The sequence below is a fragment of the Gossypium raimondii genome, chromosome 9 (assembly GCF_025698545.1).
Source record: "Gossypium raimondii isolate GPD5lz chromosome 9, ASM2569854v1, whole genome shotgun sequence".
NCBI classification, from domain to species: Eukaryota; Viridiplantae; Streptophyta; class Magnoliopsida; order Malvales; family Malvaceae; genus Gossypium; species Gossypium raimondii.
This window is the reverse complement of record NC_068573.1, coordinates 4,262,157-4,280,356: the sequence shown is the minus strand read 5'-3', so window position 1 is coordinate 4,280,356 and position 18,200 is coordinate 4,262,157. Positions and strand designations below refer to the sequence as shown.

Here is an 18,200-nt window from a genome sequence, read left to right as displayed (position 1 = left end):
GTTATTAAGTTGTGAACTATTTTATGTGTTGCAGATAAAATGCCTAGAAGAAAAATTCTAAGGGGAAGCATTGTTCAAAATGATCCAAAATCGATAGAAACAAATAGTCTTGAACAACGACATGACAATTGGATCTTGAATGCTCCGATTACGTGAGGATCCAATGAAGTTCAAAGTAATTTTACATTTAATTTACATGCGTGTTGACTTATAGTTGATTTATTTTTCAAATTCTTATATTATAATATACCATTTGTAGCTGAAAATGGTGGGACGCGCAGAGGTCGATGACGTACGCTACTTAGAGAGTTATACGAGTTAGATCCAGTCGAGCGTGTCAAAGTTGGACGAAACAATTTTGGTCAGCCTGTTGGATCAGAAGCTCGACTTTTAGCAGGATACATGGGCATTTTAGCACGAAATCCGAATATGTTGCCTATCAACTATGAGTCATGGCATCAAATGCCCGATAGCAACAAAAACCAAGCCCTTGATAATATTAAGGTAACACAAAATGTTAATGTCATCTGTAATGCTTGGGAAGTAGTTTCATTTATATTTACTTTATTAACTTGTGTTTTTTGTTTTTTGTAGGCGAGGTTTGCTTTAGAGGTCTCGGATGCTTATGTAAAGAAGGCATTGGGAAAAAGATGGAGAGACAATAAAAGTACTTTGAAGAAAAATTATTATAAGACAAAACAACCTCGATGAGAAATTGCAAAATGTCCCGCCGGGTATGTTGAGGTACCAATGGGAAGATGCGGTTAGATTTTGGCATTCGAAGAAAAGCGAGGTATGACGTACTTCAAAACTATTGTAATTATTTTGGTTTACAGTATTTTCTATTTACGTACTAAAAATTGCATAACGTAGGATCGTGAACAAGTTGGAAAAAGCAGCAAGCAGAAACAAAAATTCACCCACACAGCCGGGTCGAGAAGTTTTGCATGTGTAGTGAGGCGAGGTATTTTAATTTTTAATATTGTAAAATATGTATAACTTTCTATTAAATAATATTTTTACTACTATATTGTAGGAACTGTCGTCCGGTCAAAAAGTTGGACGCCTTCAACTTTTTGAAATTACACATGGGAAGAAATATGGATCTCCCATGACTCCTGAAGCTGCTGAAATAATGGTACGTTTACTTAATACGATTTGACTTGTTTCAGTTATTTATAGTGTTTATTTTCTAATGGTTTAATTCATTGCTTGTAATGCGACTATTGTTATGTTGCATATTTTTTTTAGTATGTAATATTGCGTTCCTAACTATGTGATTTATTTATTAGGAAAAACTAAAGGATAAAAAAGCGGAGTACGAAGCGATTGCTTCTAGTGATAGTTCTGTTCATCTTGAAGACATTGATAACCGGATTATTACTGAAGTTTTGGGTCCTGAAAGGTATGGTCGGGTTCGATTTCAAGGATCTTTTGTTAGCCCAACCCAATATTTTGGATCCAGCTCGCACCAATACATGGCTTCAGGGAGTCAGGCTCAAGCTGAAGTTCAGAGGTTAAAAGACCAAATGGCTCAGATGCAAGCGACCACAGTTGAGGTTCAAAGGAAATATGAAGAACTCTAGCTACAACTTAAAGAAGAGGCGGCAGCGAGGGAAGCAATGCTCTGTTGAGAGAAGCGAGCAGAGCAAAAAGTACGATTTAATTCTAGCAAAGACTTTCAGATTATGATGAAGATGTTTCAATGTAACTTCCGCCAATCATAGTGTATGGCATAAATATTTTATCATTTTAACATTTAACATTTTGCAAAAATAATATGAATTCACTTTTATTTATTGATATTAAATATTATTTTATTCGTTTAATTTGAAATATTATATAAATTTATTGCTTTTGGCTGGTTTAGATCTGGTTGCTTTTGATTTGTTGCTACAGGAGGGCTGAAAAAATGAAAATTTTAATATAAAAAAAATCCCCAAAATAGCAGCGCTTAGAAAAAATTGCCGCTAAAGACCATGTTCTTTAGCGGCGCTTAAGAAAAAACGCCGCTAAAGAACATGTTCTTTAGAGGCGCTTAGAAAAAACGCCGCTAAAAACCATGTTCTTTAGCGGCGCTTAATAAAAAATGCCGCTAAAGCCCATGTTCTTTAGCGGCGTTTTTTACGTTTTTGTTTGTAAACGCTGCAAACGTTTGCGACGTTTTCGTTAGCGGCCTTTTTTGCGGCGCTTGTGGAAGCGTCGCAAATACATTTAGGCGTTAAAAAGCGTCGCTAAAGGCCTAAAAAAACGCCGCTAAAGACCTGTTTTGGTGTAGTGGGTATTTTTGTTAAATAATAATTTAATATTTATTTAATATTTTACATAAAATAATAATATTTTATAAGTAATATAATAATATATATGAAAATAAAAGAAAAGAGGAACTGATTTTTATCAACTTTCTTCTTCGTATTGGTGCCTAACAAGAAAAGAAGAAAAAAGTCATCATTTTTCCTCCAAATTTTAAGTGTAAGAAATGTTTTTCTTCAAATTTTTCATTGATTTTGATTCTTTGAAGCTTGATTTCCATATATGTACCAATAATTTTTTATTTTATCAAGTATATCAAAATATATTGATGGAAACTTATTTTGATTCGATTATTTATATGTTTTAATCGATTGTTGTATAGATATTTAATTTTTACTTAGCCCAAAAATTAACATCCTAACTCCACTACTACTTACATGCATACAGCACCAACACTAGTACACGGCCTAATTTTTTAGAACCTACACCCAACTCCTTGGTAGGTCGGCCCTATTGACACTAATAAACATGCAAACCATTGAACATTAGTCAGTTACTAGTAACATTTGTGTCCTTTCTTAAACTATCTCCCTTTTCTTCTTCTTTTGACATTGTATTATAGATCAAGAGTAGCAGTGAAGTTTGGGTTCCATCGGCCATTGGCGGTGACGGCTGACATAGCGACCCGACATCGGAGTTGGCCAGATTCTGGGTTTGGTTTTAGTTTAAAGAGATGGTACATGGGTTAGAGAGAAAATAACGAGGAAAAGAAAAAAATAAAGAAAGAAAAAGGGGAAGCATTTGGGTTGTTGAGAAAATAGGGAAAAAAGAAAATAAAGAAAAAGAAAAGAAAAAGATAAACGGGAAAGATAAAATAGTCGAAGTGTAATTTTCGTTATATTTTTAACGGTAAATAATAATACAGTGATTAAATTATCATAAATTGATAACATTAGTGATCAAATATAATAATTAAAACATCGGTGACCAAAACGTAAACTTAAATAAACATAATTGATCATTGTTGTAGTTTACTCTAAAATAATGATATTTAAAATAATTATTTAATTTTATAATATTAGAATTTACCATACTCTCAATGTAAGTAAAAATAATAATATCTAAAATATTTCACAGATAAAAATAATTATTTGATTTTATAATATTAAATTTTACCATAATCACAATCTGGAAGAAAAATATTTAACATTATATATAATTTAAAAATGAAATATATTTAATATATATAGTTACATATTTATTATTTTGTCTATATATAAAGAAATTATTAATTAAAAATATGAATTAAAAAATAAAACTTAAAAAATATATTCATAATATAGAAAAAACGTAAAAGTAATCTGAATTAAAAAGAAAAGCGCATTTTATTTAAAGCACGTTCTATAGAATATGTTTTACTTTAGTAAAGACGATAACAGAGATTAATCCATTAATATTTGTTAAAGTGATATATATCATTAATTTTCTTAAATCAATAAAATTAAATTTTTTATTAAAAAAACCAACTTAAACTTTAATAACACAATGGATTGCAGATGGGAAGAATTAGGTGCAAAGAATCTTCCAACTCCAAAATATAGGCCCAATAAGAAATTTGGACCAATGTTTCTTCTTCAAGCAACCTCTCGAGCTGTAATTAACCCTATCCAGCATCCTCCCGTCCCTTGGATACTTCTTTCTGGGTTTGTCTTGTTCCACAGACCAGAAACAAAAATCTTGGGTTTGCAATTCTTACCTTCAAAATATAGGCCCATTAAGAAACCTGGATCTATCTTTCTTCTTCAACCAACCTCTCCAGCTTTAACCCTACTTCGTACCCTGTAATAAAAACCAGTTTTAAACTTAAAAACTCCCCTAAATCAAAGCCGCCACTTCTACCTTTCTCTTTGCTTCTCCTTTGTCTCCCAAGAGACAAAAAGACCCCCAGTTCCAGAAAAGGAGAATGTCAGCCAAGTGGAGAGCTATACAACATCGCCACCGTTACACATATAACGCCGTTGTTTTCCCGCCTTCCTTCATAGATTCCTTAAACCAATCATCTCTTTCAGCCTCAGCTCCAACCTTCCACAGGGAGCTTCAGCATCTCATCTCTTTGAACTCTACTTATTCCCAAGTTAACCATGTCAGGAAGCTTGCTTCATCGTTCAATGAACTGTTAGTAAAAGAAGGTGAAAAGAATGAGGCCTTGGTTTCAACGGCAGCTTCTTTTTACTTGGAGGTTTTCTTTTTGGAAAATTCGATGCCTTTGCATAAGACTCTTTTGTCAGTTTTGGCTAAAACCAAGGATGTTTTCCAACCTGTTATTGCTGAGTGTTTCAGGTTACTTTGTAATGAGTATCGCACAATGAGTGATAAGAAGAAGCGTTTCTCTTTGTCACGTGTGGCTTTATCAGTAATGGGGATGCCAAAGTTGGGGTTCTTAGTTGATGTGATTCAAGATTGTGCTGTTTTGGTTTGTTGGGATGCTGTTTTGGGGTTGAAAAGTGTTGTTTTGGAGACTGAAGGGTGGGCTAGACCTTCTCCTATAGTTCTGGAGCAGTGTCAAGAGGCTTTATCTTGTATGTATTACTTGTTTCAGAAGTTCCCAGATGAATTTAAAAAATTGGGTGGTGATGATTCTAATGTAATGGAGATCGCTTTAGGGGTTTTGGTAAGTCTTTTGAAATCAGTGGCATTTTCGAGGGACTGCTTTGTGGCGGCTGGTGTGAGTTTTTTTGCTGCTTTTCAAGTTTGCCTCAGTGATCAAGAGCTTGGTTTGTTCATCATTGAAGGTATATTTGGTCAAATTGTTAGTAGTTCTTGCACTAATACTGAGGATTCGTTTAGCAATGTTATTAGCAAAGTTCCTTATAAAGGAGATGTTTGCCTTGACATACGTAATCTCTCTGGATTGAATAGACTTTGTTTGATTAGAGGCATTCTTACTGCTGTTCCAAGAATGGTTCTAAATACACATTTTGTTGTATCTAGGGAAACTTGTAATGATTTTGAGTCCCATGGAAATGTTGCTTGTTCTGTGAAGACTATATTGTATGATGGGATTTTGCCTGAGCTGTGTAATTACTGTGAGAACCCCACAGATAGCCATTTTAACTTCCATGCATTAACTGTAATGCAAATTTGTTTGCAACAGATTAAGACCTCTATGCTGGCAAACCTTACAGTTGCATCTGAAAATTACAACCCATTGCCGGAGGATATGGAAACCCGAATGCTGAAAATAATATGGAATAACTTGGAAGATCCTCTAAGTCAAACAGTCAAACAAGTTCATCTTATATTTGATCTTTTCTTAGACATTCAGTCCTCTCTTTGTGGGGCAGAGGGTAGTGAGAAAATAAAGACATTCCTGCAAAAGATTGCTTCAGATCTGCTTCGTTTAGGGTCACGTTGTAAGGGGAGATATGTTCCTTTAGCTCTGTTGACCAAGAGGTTTGGAGCAAAGACTATGCTGGATATGAGTCCTGACCTGCTGTTTGAAATAGTACAGGCATACAGTGATGATGATGTATGCTGTGCAGCCACATCATTCTTGAAGTGTTTCCTTGAATATTTACGTGATGAGTGTTGGAGTAATTATGGTATTGAACGAGGGTATGCACTTTATAGAGGACATTGTTTGCCCCCACTTTTGCATGGTCTTGCTTCTGGGATTTCAAAGCTTCGTTCAAATTTGAACACATATGCTCTTCCAGTTTTACTGGAAGTGGATGTTGATGGTATATTTCCTCTACTTGCCTGTATCTCCATTGGGCCAACTGAGGCGGAAAATGACCTCTTATATCCTGATCATGATTGCAAAAATATGGAACTAAGAGTAGAACAGAAAGTGGCTGTTTTAGTTTCTTTGCTTAAAGTTTCTCGTTCACTTGCTCTGATTGAAGGGGATATCGATTTTTGTGATGACTCTATGACATCTAATATGGATGACATGGTAGAAGCAAAAAGCTTTAATCCCTTTGCACTTGTCTGCATAAAAGGGATAAAAGTTAGGATCCTTGTTGGGTGGCTTGTATTAGCATTGACACACATTGATGAGTCACTTCGTGTAGATGCTGCTGAGTTTCTTTTCTTGAGTCCCAAGACGTCTAGTCTTCCTTCCCGTTTGGAACTATCTCTAATGAGTGAAGCTGTGCCACTGAACATGAGATCTTCTTCAACAGGTTTTCAGATGAAATGGAGCAGCTTGTTTAGGAAGTTCTTTTCTCGGGTGCGTACAGCCTTGGAGAGGCAATTTAAGCAGGGAAGCTGGCAGCCTCGTATGAACAGTGAAATTAGCGATTTGTGTCTATGTCAGGGAAATGAGGATAATACAGTTAGCAGAGCAGAGGAGCTATTTAATTTTATGAGGTGGTTGAGTTGTTTTCTGTTCTTCTCTTGTTATCCTTCTGCTCCTTATAAGAGAAAAATAATGGCAATGGAGCTTATACAGATAATGATCAATGTTTGGCCTGTCCTACCTTCTTCTCAAGAAAGCTCAGCTTCTATGTCTCCTGAGAGCTGTCTTTATCCCTACAGTGTAGGAATTACTTCACCTGAATCCACTTTCCTTTTGGTTGGATCCATAATTGATAGTTGGGACAGACTGCGAGAGAGTTCTTTCCGCATATTGCTACATTTTCCCACTCCACTTCCTGGCATTTCGAGTGATGAAATGGTCCAGAAAGTAATTACATGGGCTAAGAAATTAGTTTGTAGTCCTCGTGTAAGAGAGAGCGATGCTGGTGCTCTAACCTTGCGGCTCATATTTAGAAAGTATGTGGTGGACCTGGGGTGGAGAGTCACAGTGTCAGTTAGTGTTGTTTGTTCTCACTCGCAGAATTCACCACTAAATGGGGATTATCACAAATGTCCAGCCATTCATCCTGTTATGGAATATGTTAAGTCGCTTATTCACTGGTTGGATGTTGCTGTGGAGGAAGGAGAGAAGGATCTCGCTGAAGCATGCAAGAATAGTTTTGTTCATGGTGTATTACTTGCTCTACGGTATACTTTCGAGGAATTGGATTGGAATTCTGATGCAGTCTTGTGTAGTATTTCAGATATGAGACATGCACTGGAGAAACTCTTGGAGCTGGTTGTGCGAATAACTTCAATGGCCTTATGGGTTGTTTCTGCTGATGCTTGGTATCTGCCTGAGGATATCGATGATATGGTTGATGCTGATGCTTTCTTACTGGACGGTCCTGATGAAATGGATGCTGCTTTGCCTTCAATCGAACAAGAAGACAAATGCACAAAATCTATTCGGGATGCAAGACCATCAGATCAGGTTGTTATGGTTGGCTGCTGGCTGGCTATGAAAGAGGTACTAAGCTTGTTTTTTTGTGCTATTGAAAATAATACTTGTTATTTCTGCTTTTTGCTGAAATGAAGGAAAAATAACAGAGTTTGTACTATTTATATGAACTTTGTATTTCTATATTTCTTGGCTTATATGAATAAGAATCATAGCACTAACAGTACAACTCTTCTTATTTCCAGCTAAGTCTTCTTTTGGGGACCATTATTCGGAAAATACCTCTGCCAAGTTACAGTTGTTCAGGTTCAATAGAATCTGGACACCCCAGCTATGATTCTATTGATGCTTCAGTGACAGCAATATCTGAAGGAATGCTTGATCTAAAACAATTGGAGAAGATCGGGAACCATTTCTTGGAAGTTCTTTTGAAGATGAAACATAATGGTGCAATTGATAAGACAAGAGCAGGTTTTACAGCCCTTTGCAATCGTCTGCTTTGTTCAAATGACCCAATGTAAGTTGCTTCTTTGCCATCGCCTTTAGCTGCTAAACTAGTATCAAATCTTGCCATGTGGGACTTCGGGTGAAGGGAAGACTTATGTATCTGCAGACTCTGCTTGTTATATCTTTATGTTTTTGAAAAAAAAAAACGAAAAGAAAAGAGAGGGATAGAGACAAAAATTCATTATGCTTATTCAAGTATTCCAATGTTTTTCGAATAACTACTTCAGCATTGTCTAACAAAGAACCTGCATTAGATATTTACTAGTCGTATACTGGAACATTATTCATGAGTTCAAAGAATATATGTTGCATATCCATTTAATGGGGCCTTCCTTTTGCAGGCTATGTAAGCTAACAGAATCTTGGATGGGGCAGCTTATGGATAGAACAGTAGCAAAAGGACAAACAGTCGATGATTTGCTACGAAGAAGTGCTGGTATACCTGCAGCATTCACTGCTCTTTTCCTTGCAGAACCAGAAGGTGCTCCAAAGAAGCTCCTCCTGCGAGCACTTAGGTGGCTTATAGATGTAGCTAAAGGGTCTTTGTTGAGTCCATCTGAAACCAATTGCACAAACGTCTCGTGCCAGGTTTCATCAACCAAGTCTGGCCAAGAGACTGATTCAACACTGGTAACTGAGACAATCGCGACTGAAAAAACCTCAAAGATCAGAGATGAAGGTGTAGTTCCAACAGTGCATGCCTTTAATGTCCTTAGAGCTGCTTTCAATGACACTAATCTTGCTTCTGATACTTCTGGTTTTGCTGCCGAGGCTTTGATTGTTTCAATTTGCTCATTCTCTTCACCATACTGGGAGATCCGGAACAGTGCTTGTCTGGCATACACTTCCTTGGTACGCCGGATGATTGGCTTCCTTAATGTTCATAAACGAGAATCTGCTCGACGTGCATTAACTGGGCTTGAATTTTTCCACAGGTAAATGTTCTCAACTACTGTTTCTTTCATTTTGCATATATCTTACATGGATAACTGTGTAAGCCTGGTATAAAGTTTAAAATGATGTATATCAGAAGCTGGAACTGCATTTTATGCTATTTGTGCATGAAAACTACAACATTTTCTTGACTAACTATTTATTAAATCTTATCTTGAAGGTATCCTTCGCTGCACCCATTTGTATTCAATGAACTGAAAATTGCAACTGAGTTGCTTGGTGATGCATTGTTGGGGCAAACTGAATCCAACCTGGCAAAAGCTGTGCATCCAAGTTTGTGCCCTATGCTGATTCTTTTATCCAGGCTCAAGCCTTCACCGATTGCAAGTGAGACTGGGGATGACTTGGATCCTTTCCTTTTTATGCCTTTCATTATGAAGTGCTCAACCCAAAGTAACCTGCGAGTTCGTATTCTTGCGTCGCGAGCTTTGACAGGGCTGGTATCTAACGAGAAATTGCCAACTGTTCTCCTTAATATTGCTTCTGAATTGCCTCAAGCAGAGAATCAAATTACTGCATCTCCTGTAGCATCAATCCCGTTATATCCAGCCAATGGAGCTCACCATGTTTCCTATAATTTAATTCATGGACTTCTATTGCAATTAGGTTCTCTTGTCCATGTAAATTGTAGAAATCTTGCTGATTTCTCGAGGAAAGATCAGATTCTTGGTGACTTGATGAAAGTTCTTGCAATGTGTTCGTGGTTTGCTAGCCCCAAAAGATGCCCTTGCCCCCTCCTTAATTGCACTTTCCTGCAAGTGCTGGATCACATGCTTAGTGTTGCGAAATCATGTCATTTGAGCAAAAATTTGTTTGCCATCCGAAATCTACTTTTGGAATTATCCACAGAGTGCTTAGATGTAGAAGCTTCTTATGGATTTCAATATTATGATCCAACGATAGCTGAACTTCGTCAACAAGCTGCTTCATCTTATTTTAGTTGTTTATTTCAACCATCTGATGAAGTTGGTGAAGAGGTTTTCCAGATTCCAAAAAGATCTCCGTTGAATTCGATGTTGTTTCAAACCCATGAAGTGGAAAATTCTGGATTCCTGGAAAGGTTGATTCGCTCTTTCTCAGATTCATCATATGAAGTTCGACTAGTAACTTTGAAGTGGCTGCATAAGTTCCTCAAGTCTAGACCTGGCAATGAGATAAATTATCTGTCCAGCAGTGACACCAGAATTATACAGAACTGGACAAAAGCTAACCTTCAGCCTACACTGATGAAGCTCTTGGAACTGGAGAAGAATCATCGATGTATGTATCGCATTCTGAGGATTATTTTCACTTCGAACTTGCTGAAGTTTCAGGAAAGTGAAGAAAAGAGTGATGGAACCCTTTATGTTGGTGCCTTGGATTATGATTCTGTATTACAGCTTTGGGATAGGCTGATATCCTTGCTCAAGCTCACTCGACATGCTAAAACACAAGAAATACTCATTTGTTGTCTGGCAATATGCGTAAGGCAGTTTATAAGGCTGTTTAGTTGTTTTATTCTTACCGATAAGGGGCAGAAGACTGCTGGATATAATGAATCGGGTCAGATGGAAAGATCAGCTTGCTTCTATGAATGCATTACCTTTTATGTCAATCTAATTAAGGAGCGTAGTTCTTCATCCGAGCCAGTGAATATGCGCAAGGCAGCAGCGGAATCTATGTTTGCTTCTGGCTTATTGGAGCAAGCTGAGGTAATTGCTTCTTCTGTGATCAACCAGCAAATTTCTTCAAAAAATTCATTCTCTTCTTTCGAACACCAAGATGCTGTAAGTACATATGCACATCAAATACTGGAGATGTGGTTCACGTGTATCAAACTGCTTGAGGATGAGGATGATGGAATTAGACAAAGGGCTGCCACCGACATCCAGAAGTTTCTTCCCCCCAAAAGCTCTGGAACGACATCCGACACTTGTGGGGCTCGAACACAGGTGGAAAAAGTTATTGAACTGAGTTTCGACCGACTTTCTTCCATATTTGGCCACTGGATTGTATACTTTGATTGTCTACTGCGGTGGGTGCTAGATGCAGGAAACTACGTAATATCCAAAGGTGATCTCGTGAGACGGGTTTTTGACAAGGAAATCGATAATCATCATGAAGAGAAGCTATTGATTAGTCAAATATGTTGTTCCCACTTGGAGAAGCTTCCGATTACAAAATCATGGGCAGGTAAATTGTTCGATAATGAAGAGGTCAGGAATTATCTACTTGATTGGAGATCAAGATTTTTCCAGCAGTTGGTATCATTTGCCAAGGACCATATCGGGAAACTCGGAGTTGATTGGATAGGTGGTGTAGGTAACCATAAGGATGCATTTTTACCATTATATGCAAATTTGCTTGGATTTTATGCAGTCTCAAACTTCATTTTCAATTTGGAGACCATAGATGGTATGCATCTACTATCCGATGTTTCCGAGTTAGGGAAAGCTATCAATCCATTTCTTTGGAATCCATTGATCTCTAGCCTGTATTTGTTAATAGATAGATTACATGAGAACAAATTCGGTGCAACTAACAACTGCATAAACACCAGGTTCGGAGACGGTATCTGGGACAATTTTGATCCTTACTTTCTTCTTAGGTAGGATTCTACTGGTAAAATAGTGATTGAACAAGTCTTAAGTACTTTTCTGGGAAGGTAAAACAAAAAATTTCCCCCATTATTGATTATAGCATACTAGGTAGAATTTCCCCCATCATTGATAATAGCATACTTGGTAGAACTGCTATATGAAAACCTTAATGTCTTAAAATCCACTACGAGAATATCTTGAGTTCTATTTTACCCTTTCTGATTGTGATAGCTCTTTGTTGTGGTTGACAACTTTAAGCCACTGCATGTATATATTTAGACACCTGTCGGATAACAAGATTTTGTCTACTTGAACATCCTGCAGGTTGGTTTACTGGTTAGTCGTTTTTGTTTTTGTGAACTCGTATTTCATTTTTGCATAAAATGTTGACATGACATCATGATGATATGACAAAACTCATTGCGAATAGGAAATTAAATATACTAAAAGATCATATACACTGAAAATAACCGACTGTTATTTTCTTTAATGGGAACTCATGAAATTAGACCATGAAAGGCTTAGAATTCAATATAACAGCATTTTGTCTCCCCAAAGGTAGAGATCTGATTTTAGAGGGCCTTTACTGGCAGGTCGGTAATGTTAAAGAACCTTTTCATTTTGAATGGTAATACCTTTTTCAAGGATGTAAGTCCTGCGAATGGAATGTCTGAAGCTAGGTCTTCAAGTTTTTTTCTTAAATGCATACAAGTTTTTTATCCCATGACAGTATAGATGTACTTTGATCTAGATGACTTGCTTTTAGCACTTCTTAAGATAAGTTGATATGGAAATTTAGTAAATCTGACGATTATACAGCTAAAATGGGATACAAATTTGCAAGAGCAGTTTTAATTCCTCCCTTCCGCATTTTAAAAGGAAAGTTTTTTTTTTTTGGTTTTCTTATGGTCAAGAAAGGTTCCTTATAAGATTATTCTTTTCATTTGGAAGCTTCGTCACAATGGGCTGCCTTGCAAAACTGAAATTGCTAAAAGAGTTGGAACAGAAGATACCTCATATCCTTTTTGCAATAATATGGATGGAACTTTGGAACATCTGTTCATTTCTTGCTCTTTTTCAAGGGCAATGTGGTTTAGGAGCAGTTTTGGATTTATGCCTGATCACATCAGTCTAATAAATTTGGACAGACTTCTTCGTCTGGTCATTGCTTTTTTTCTTGAAATTTTGGCAACCCTCTGGTCACCATGGATACATCGTAATAAAAGCCAGTTTTAGGGAAAAACTTTCATCCCAACGGATATCATTTAAGTTGCTCAGGGGTTATCGGACTCTTGGAAAGAGTGTTTCAAGTTTTACTGATGCTTTGCTCAAAAACAGAAGTCACTACATCAAGATACTTGATACTTTTTTACATGACATGGCATAAATCATTCTTTTATTAGGGAAAGTTGGTTTCGGTGCAGCTTATTCGCTGCTGGATCTTAACAAGAGGATTTTAACACAGAAGCATGTACCTGCCTTTTCTCAACAAAACAAGATGCAAACTTCATATTTTGAGAGAAGCCGGATCAGATTCCAAAAGATTTCAGCTCCCAGCTTTGTTCTGTGTGAAGAATGATAAACAAATAAAACAGTTTCTGGAAGGAGGCAACAAATCCTGGCAATGGCAGTATTGGACTCGAGAACTTGAAGGATTGTGAACTTTAGTGTAATCATGCTATACAGGGAACAAACAAGTGGGCAATGGCAACTACAAATGTGGGGTTAAACTACGGTATTAGCCATGTATCCTTATCTGTTTATTTTTTAGCTTAGTATGAGTTTATTTCTGGTCGCATGGTCTTTCAGAATCTCTTTACTCTTTAGCTTAGGATGAGACTTTTAGCATGTGCTCTAACATTCTCTTAAAACTCCTTGTCGCATGCTGAAATAAAGCATTATGTTATTTTGATTGATGATAAAAATATGATGGTTCGTACAGTTTCTCTCTCTATGGAAGCTCACTACAAAAACTTTTAACAGCTAAAATCAAACTAAAACAACTCTGGTGGAACTTGACCTTATTCAGCGAAATTAGTCCAAATCTCACCTGCAAAATCAGATGAAAAATCCATGTGATTTTTTTTCAGAAGAGATGAACTGCCTTTAATTATTTAAGGCAGCAAAGAAACCGGCTATCAGAGCTCCAAGTAAGCGGAAGCAAATAATAAGCATACCTTCAAAGTTCAAAGTACTCCATATTGCAATGAAAAAGAAGAGTCTGGCACCTTTTGATCCATAAGTGATCATTTTTACAGCAGATTTAGGATTCACTGCAAAAAGAGAAGGAAAAAGGGCAATACGCCTACATATTATTATGAATATGAATTTGTGTGGTAATAAGTGATAAGTACGGAGTTTAACAAGAATGGTGAATAAACATAAGCTCCTGAACAAATGAAATTGATTTCGTTGCAACCAAGATACAAACTACAATGTGAGTACACATTACACCATCCGATCTCCTTGTTTGTCATCAAATTTCATACTCACACATCTTGCAAAACAATGGAGATATTCCCCGAGTCCAGGAAAATTTGAGTGGTTTTACACCATATTAAGTACCTAGAATATGATTATGCTGCTACTTTCGATGAATTGTCTGCTGGCACAGATTTATCTGCCCTCTTCCTGCAGTGAGAACACTGAATTGTTAGCATGGGGGGTTAACCATATGGTAAAACATATAGATAGTACGAGATCCCCCCACCCAACAACAAAAAGAAGGGGGGTGAGAGGAGGGGGACAGCATTTCCGAACAGGGAAAACTAAACAACAATGAATCAACCGGGGATAAATCCTAATAAGGAAACAATTAAATGTTCTAATATAATTCAACTATCATGATATCCCTCCTTCACAAAATTCTTTACATTTAGCTGAATTCTAATGGTGGAATAATCTTATATGGTTATTATAATTGCAAGAAACTTACTTATCATGTAACTTGATAAGTGACCTTGGTCTCTGGTATCCTTCTTCCTTCTTTTCAGGATTAGATTTCTTTCGCTGTCTCGATTCTGGTTTCCAACATGCATTGACAAGAGACTTACCCAACAAGTCAGCAACATCGATAGCCATTTCTTCTGCTTTTTTCACATAAGGAAAGGTTTCCTCCCTGAAGTGGTGAGATAACCAAAGATACATAGATAAAACTTGGTGTTTTGTCTCAAGATCCAGAAGTTCTGAATCATTTTTAGCGGAACCTTTTGGCATACCCATCGCTATGCTAACCGGGACATTTTGACTGTAAGCCGAAGCAAACCTAAGGAGATGGTACATTGCTTTCGGGTCTCTAATATTGACCGGAGCAAAACAAAAGTTGAACCGGTCTTCCAAAGATATTCCCTGAACCTTTTCCAACATATTTGCTACCTTCTTAATATGATCATGTCGACACAAAAAGTACAATCCATCCAAACGGCAATTTTCACCAAATTTTTCAAGCAACTTGCAGAAAGTAACATTAGGGAATTGCCCAGCAAACAATTCAACCTGCTCGAAGAATGGAAAGAGACCCACTTTCTTAACTTCTTCAAAGGGTTGCTTTAAACACTCAATTAGATAATCAAGATCATTTAAATGCAAGGTTGTCGTAAGTCCATCTGGGTAACGGCTTCCTCTACGACCAGCTCTTCCAGCAATTTGCTTAACCTGAGATGCCGGGACAGGAACAATCTTGTCACCATTGTACTTTGAAAGACTATAAAAGACAACTCTCCTAATGTTAAGATTCAATCCCATCCCCACAGCATCACTGGCAACAAGCACATCAAATTCATTATCTTGATCATTAAACAAGTTAGCTTGATGCCTGCGAGTCTCTGGCGGCAACGCACCATAAATAACACAGCAGCGGTGACTTGTGTGTTTCTCAATAGCCATTTTCACCTCGAATATCTCTCTCCTTGAGAAAGCAACAACACAGTCACCCGAGCGAACATTTTGAAGGTCTCCCAACAGTGTCTTGGCTTCAACCACTAAGGGTTTGAACCTGTCATAATGATGTTCATGCAACTCGTCTCCGGTATCTGAACAGATTTTTCTAACAATATTGAGAACTGTTGGATCCCCACACAAATGTATCTCATCAGCTTTCAATCCGAGCAATGCGCGCGTCCATGCATGACCTCTATACGGGTCTGACATCATCTGGATTTCATCAATAACAGCTACATCATATAATTCCTCAGTTGACACCATTTCCACAGTACAGGCGACATGATTCGAAAACGGGACATATTTCTTCTCTTGCCCTGTGTGGAGACTACAGTAAATTCCTTGTGCATTCACTTTGTCAAAAACTTCCATAGCCAAAAGCCTAAGCGGGCTGCAATAAATACCCTTTTTTGCTTCCATAAACCGCTGCAAAGCATTGTAAGTCTTGCCACTATTTGTTGGGCCACAGTGATAAATGATCTTACGCTTCATTGCCCGTGCAAAGGGAAACCATGTATGCGGCGCTGTAAGATCTGCTGATTGAATCATACTTCGAAACTGCTTGATCTCATCAGGAAACTCTTCAATACAGAACTCCACAAATATAGGGAAAAGAAACTTAACAGCAGCATTAGATGGACCAAGTGATACCAAATATTCAGTAACATCAGCAGAACAATTCTTAAAGAAAAAGCTACGGAACTTATGAGCAGCAGTAGGGAAAAATGACCTGCCAATGTAAATAGCAAGTGACTGATTGGCTGCCCACCCTGATCTACAGAAATAGCTGAAAACTTGCTGTAAGATCTCCCAATCTTCTCGGCACAGCTTCGCAGGCTTTTCATTATTACGAAGTTCCTGATACAATTCCACCGGATTTCGAAAGCCGACTTGCTTACGATTCACAGTTCTATCAATTCCATCCTCCTTAGAACCGTCAATGCCATCCTCCTTAGAACCGTCAATACCATCCTCATCTGAATTCTCATGGACACCATCAAAATCATTAACTCTCATAAAATCCACAATACGCTTATTCTCTTTATCATTTCCATGTTCCAACTCAACATCTTTTGAACCATATATACCATTCTCATTCAAATCATCAACATCATCCTCAACCTTATTCTCATTTTCACCATCAAAATCGACAAGTTTCACAAAATCAAAAATATGCTTACCGTGCTCATTTTTTTCCATTTCTGAATCATGCATTCCATTATCCTCCCCACCATCATCACCCCCATTTTTAACAACAGAGGAAAAAGGTCTCACATTAGCATCCCCATAGTTTCTAAATTTACCAACTAAACCAACCAAGCTAGTCGAAAACTCTCTTCGAGGCACATGGAAAGACGGAGGGTCTGTATCCGAAACCCAGTTTTCAAATTGTCTAAAAGAATGAATATATCGATTGGATGACATAAACTTAACTCTAGAAACATTTTTCTTAGAAGTATAGATTCTAAACAGAAACGTTGCTAATCCTCTTCCCATTTAATACCCGCATAAAAGAGTAGAAACCCAACAATTTTATTTCTCCCTTTTTTTCCTGCTTAAAGCAATTAACTTTTGAAATTGCAATAAGCTAAAGGTGTTAAATTTGGTGATGGAGATTAGGGCCAAAAAAAGGGGAATTTCAATGGAACTCACCTCAAGAGGATTGAGAGACAGATAATAAGAAAGACAGAGAGGAAATGGAGGGAAAGTAGTGGAGAGAGTTAAGACACCAAAACCCTAAACCCAGAGTCGGTTTAGATTGGCGTAATTACAGAGGAAGTAAGGAACTCGGGTACTAGGACTCGGTCCGATTTGAGTCCGCAGACTCGAAGTTTACTGAGCGTTCTTGCCTCTACATTAGCCCAATTTTTTGGGTAGTCAAATGAAAGCCCGCATGTTTTCTTTTTTTTTCCTTTTCATATTTATTTTCAAAAATAATAAATATTATTATTCTCTATAAAATCTTTTAATATAAAATCTTTATAGCTAGTAGTATAGTACAATCCAAAAACACAATAATAACTGCTTAAAATAAAAATACGTCCAAGAACATAATACAAAATTAGTGAAATCATATATAGGAGTCCTTAATAAATATATTTTATATAATCGGTAAAAGTACCACAAAACTTTTATACTATATTTTGGATTACATTTTAATTTATTTATTGAAAAATAGGTAAGTTAGTTCCTGAAGTGAGTAAAACAACTCATACGTTATATATACGATATAATAATAATTTTAGCCATCAACTTTCACACATTTATTCAATTCAACCCATACTCTTTTATTGGAAGTAAATTAAAATTCTTAAAACTAATAAAGCTAAAGGGACAAAAGTCATTAGTAACAAATTTAAAAAATCAATTAAGGCCTTTAAATTTTAATAATAATTAAAATCATATATAAAGAAGTTATAAAATTTTAAATTTATAAAATTTTATTAAAAAATAATATCGACCCATTAAAATTTAGTAGTTATAAAAAAATTTAAAATGACCTACTCTTTTATTGGTCAGTATTGTTATTTTATAATAAAATTTTATAATTTTATAATTTTATAATTTTATAACTTTTTTATTCTGTTTATGTTTTTATAATTATTAAATTTTAAAAGAGCTTAATTTTTTTTTTGTTACTAAGGCCTTTTGACCCTTTAGCGTTATTAGTTTCAAAATTTCTAATTTACTTTCAATAAAAAAGTAAG

General features: G+C 36.5%; 2 protein-coding genes across 7 annotated transcripts; one reads left to right on the top strand and one right to left on the bottom strand.

Moving 5' to 3' along the window:
* The first annotated feature begins 4,088 nt into the window (after positions 1-4,088).
* LOC105798196 (uncharacterized) lies at positions 4,089-13,505 on the top strand. Of its 5 annotated transcripts, XM_012628177.2 has the most exons (6): positions 4,919-5,045; positions 5,408-7,582; positions 7,759-8,030; positions 8,362-8,955; positions 9,135-11,561; positions 12,505-13,121. In XM_012628177.2, exons 2-6 carry the CDS (start codon positions 5,420-5,422, stop codon positions 12,686-12,688), a joined length of 5,640 nt encoding a protein of 1,879 aa, XP_012483631.2. In that variant the 5' UTR covers positions 4,919-5,045; positions 5,408-5,419; the 3' UTR covers positions 12,689-13,121. The 5 variants fall into 5 exon arrangements, with proteins under 5 accessions (XP_052477007.1, XP_052477006.1, XP_052477008.1 ...); XM_052621047.1 differs by having other exon boundaries at positions 4,089-7,582; positions 9,135-11,275; positions 12,978-13,505; XM_052621046.1 differs by having other exon boundaries at positions 4,089-7,582.
* On the bottom strand, positions 13,437-17,291 carry LOC105798197 (DExH-box ATP-dependent RNA helicase DExH18, mitochondrial). Of its 2 annotated transcripts, XR_008188843.1 has the most exons (4): positions 14,489-17,291; positions 14,119-14,184; positions 13,731-13,826; positions 13,437-13,603 (listed from the first exon to the last, which is right to left on the bottom strand). XR_008188843.1 is itself a non-coding variant. In XM_012628181.2 (2 exons), exons 1-2 carry the CDS (start codon positions 16,987-16,989, stop codon positions 14,130-14,132), a joined length of 2,556 nt encoding a protein of 851 aa, XP_012483635.1. In that variant the 5' UTR covers positions 16,990-17,290; the 3' UTR covers positions 13,923-14,129. The 2 variants fall into 2 exon arrangements, 1 of the variants encoding a protein (XP_012483635.1); XM_012628181.2 differs by lacking the exons at positions 13,437-13,603; positions 13,731-13,826 and having other exon boundaries at positions 13,923-14,184; positions 14,489-17,290.
* Positions 17,292-18,200: the final 909 nt, after the last annotated feature.

Coding starts and splice junctions, on each gene's coding strand:
- LOC105798196 (XM_052621046.1), top strand. CDS start 4,217: ATGTCAGCCAAGTGGAGAGCTATACAACATCGCCACCGTTACACATAT. Junction 7,583..7,758: donor GCTGGCTGGCTATGAAAGAG/GTACTAAGCTTG, acceptor TCTTATTTCCAG/CTAAGTCTTCTTTTGGGGAC. Junction 8,031..8,361: donor CTTTGTTCAAATGACCCAAT/GTAAGTTGCTTC, acceptor TTCCTTTTGCAG/GCTATGTAAGCTAACAGAAT.
- LOC105798197 (XM_012628181.2), bottom strand. CDS start 16,989: ATGGGAAGAGGATTAGCAACGTTTCTGTTTAGAATCTATACTTCTAAG. Junction 14,185..14,488: donor CTTATCAAGTTACATGATAA/GTAAGTTTCTTG, acceptor TTCTCACTGCAG/GAAGAGGGCAGATAAATCTG.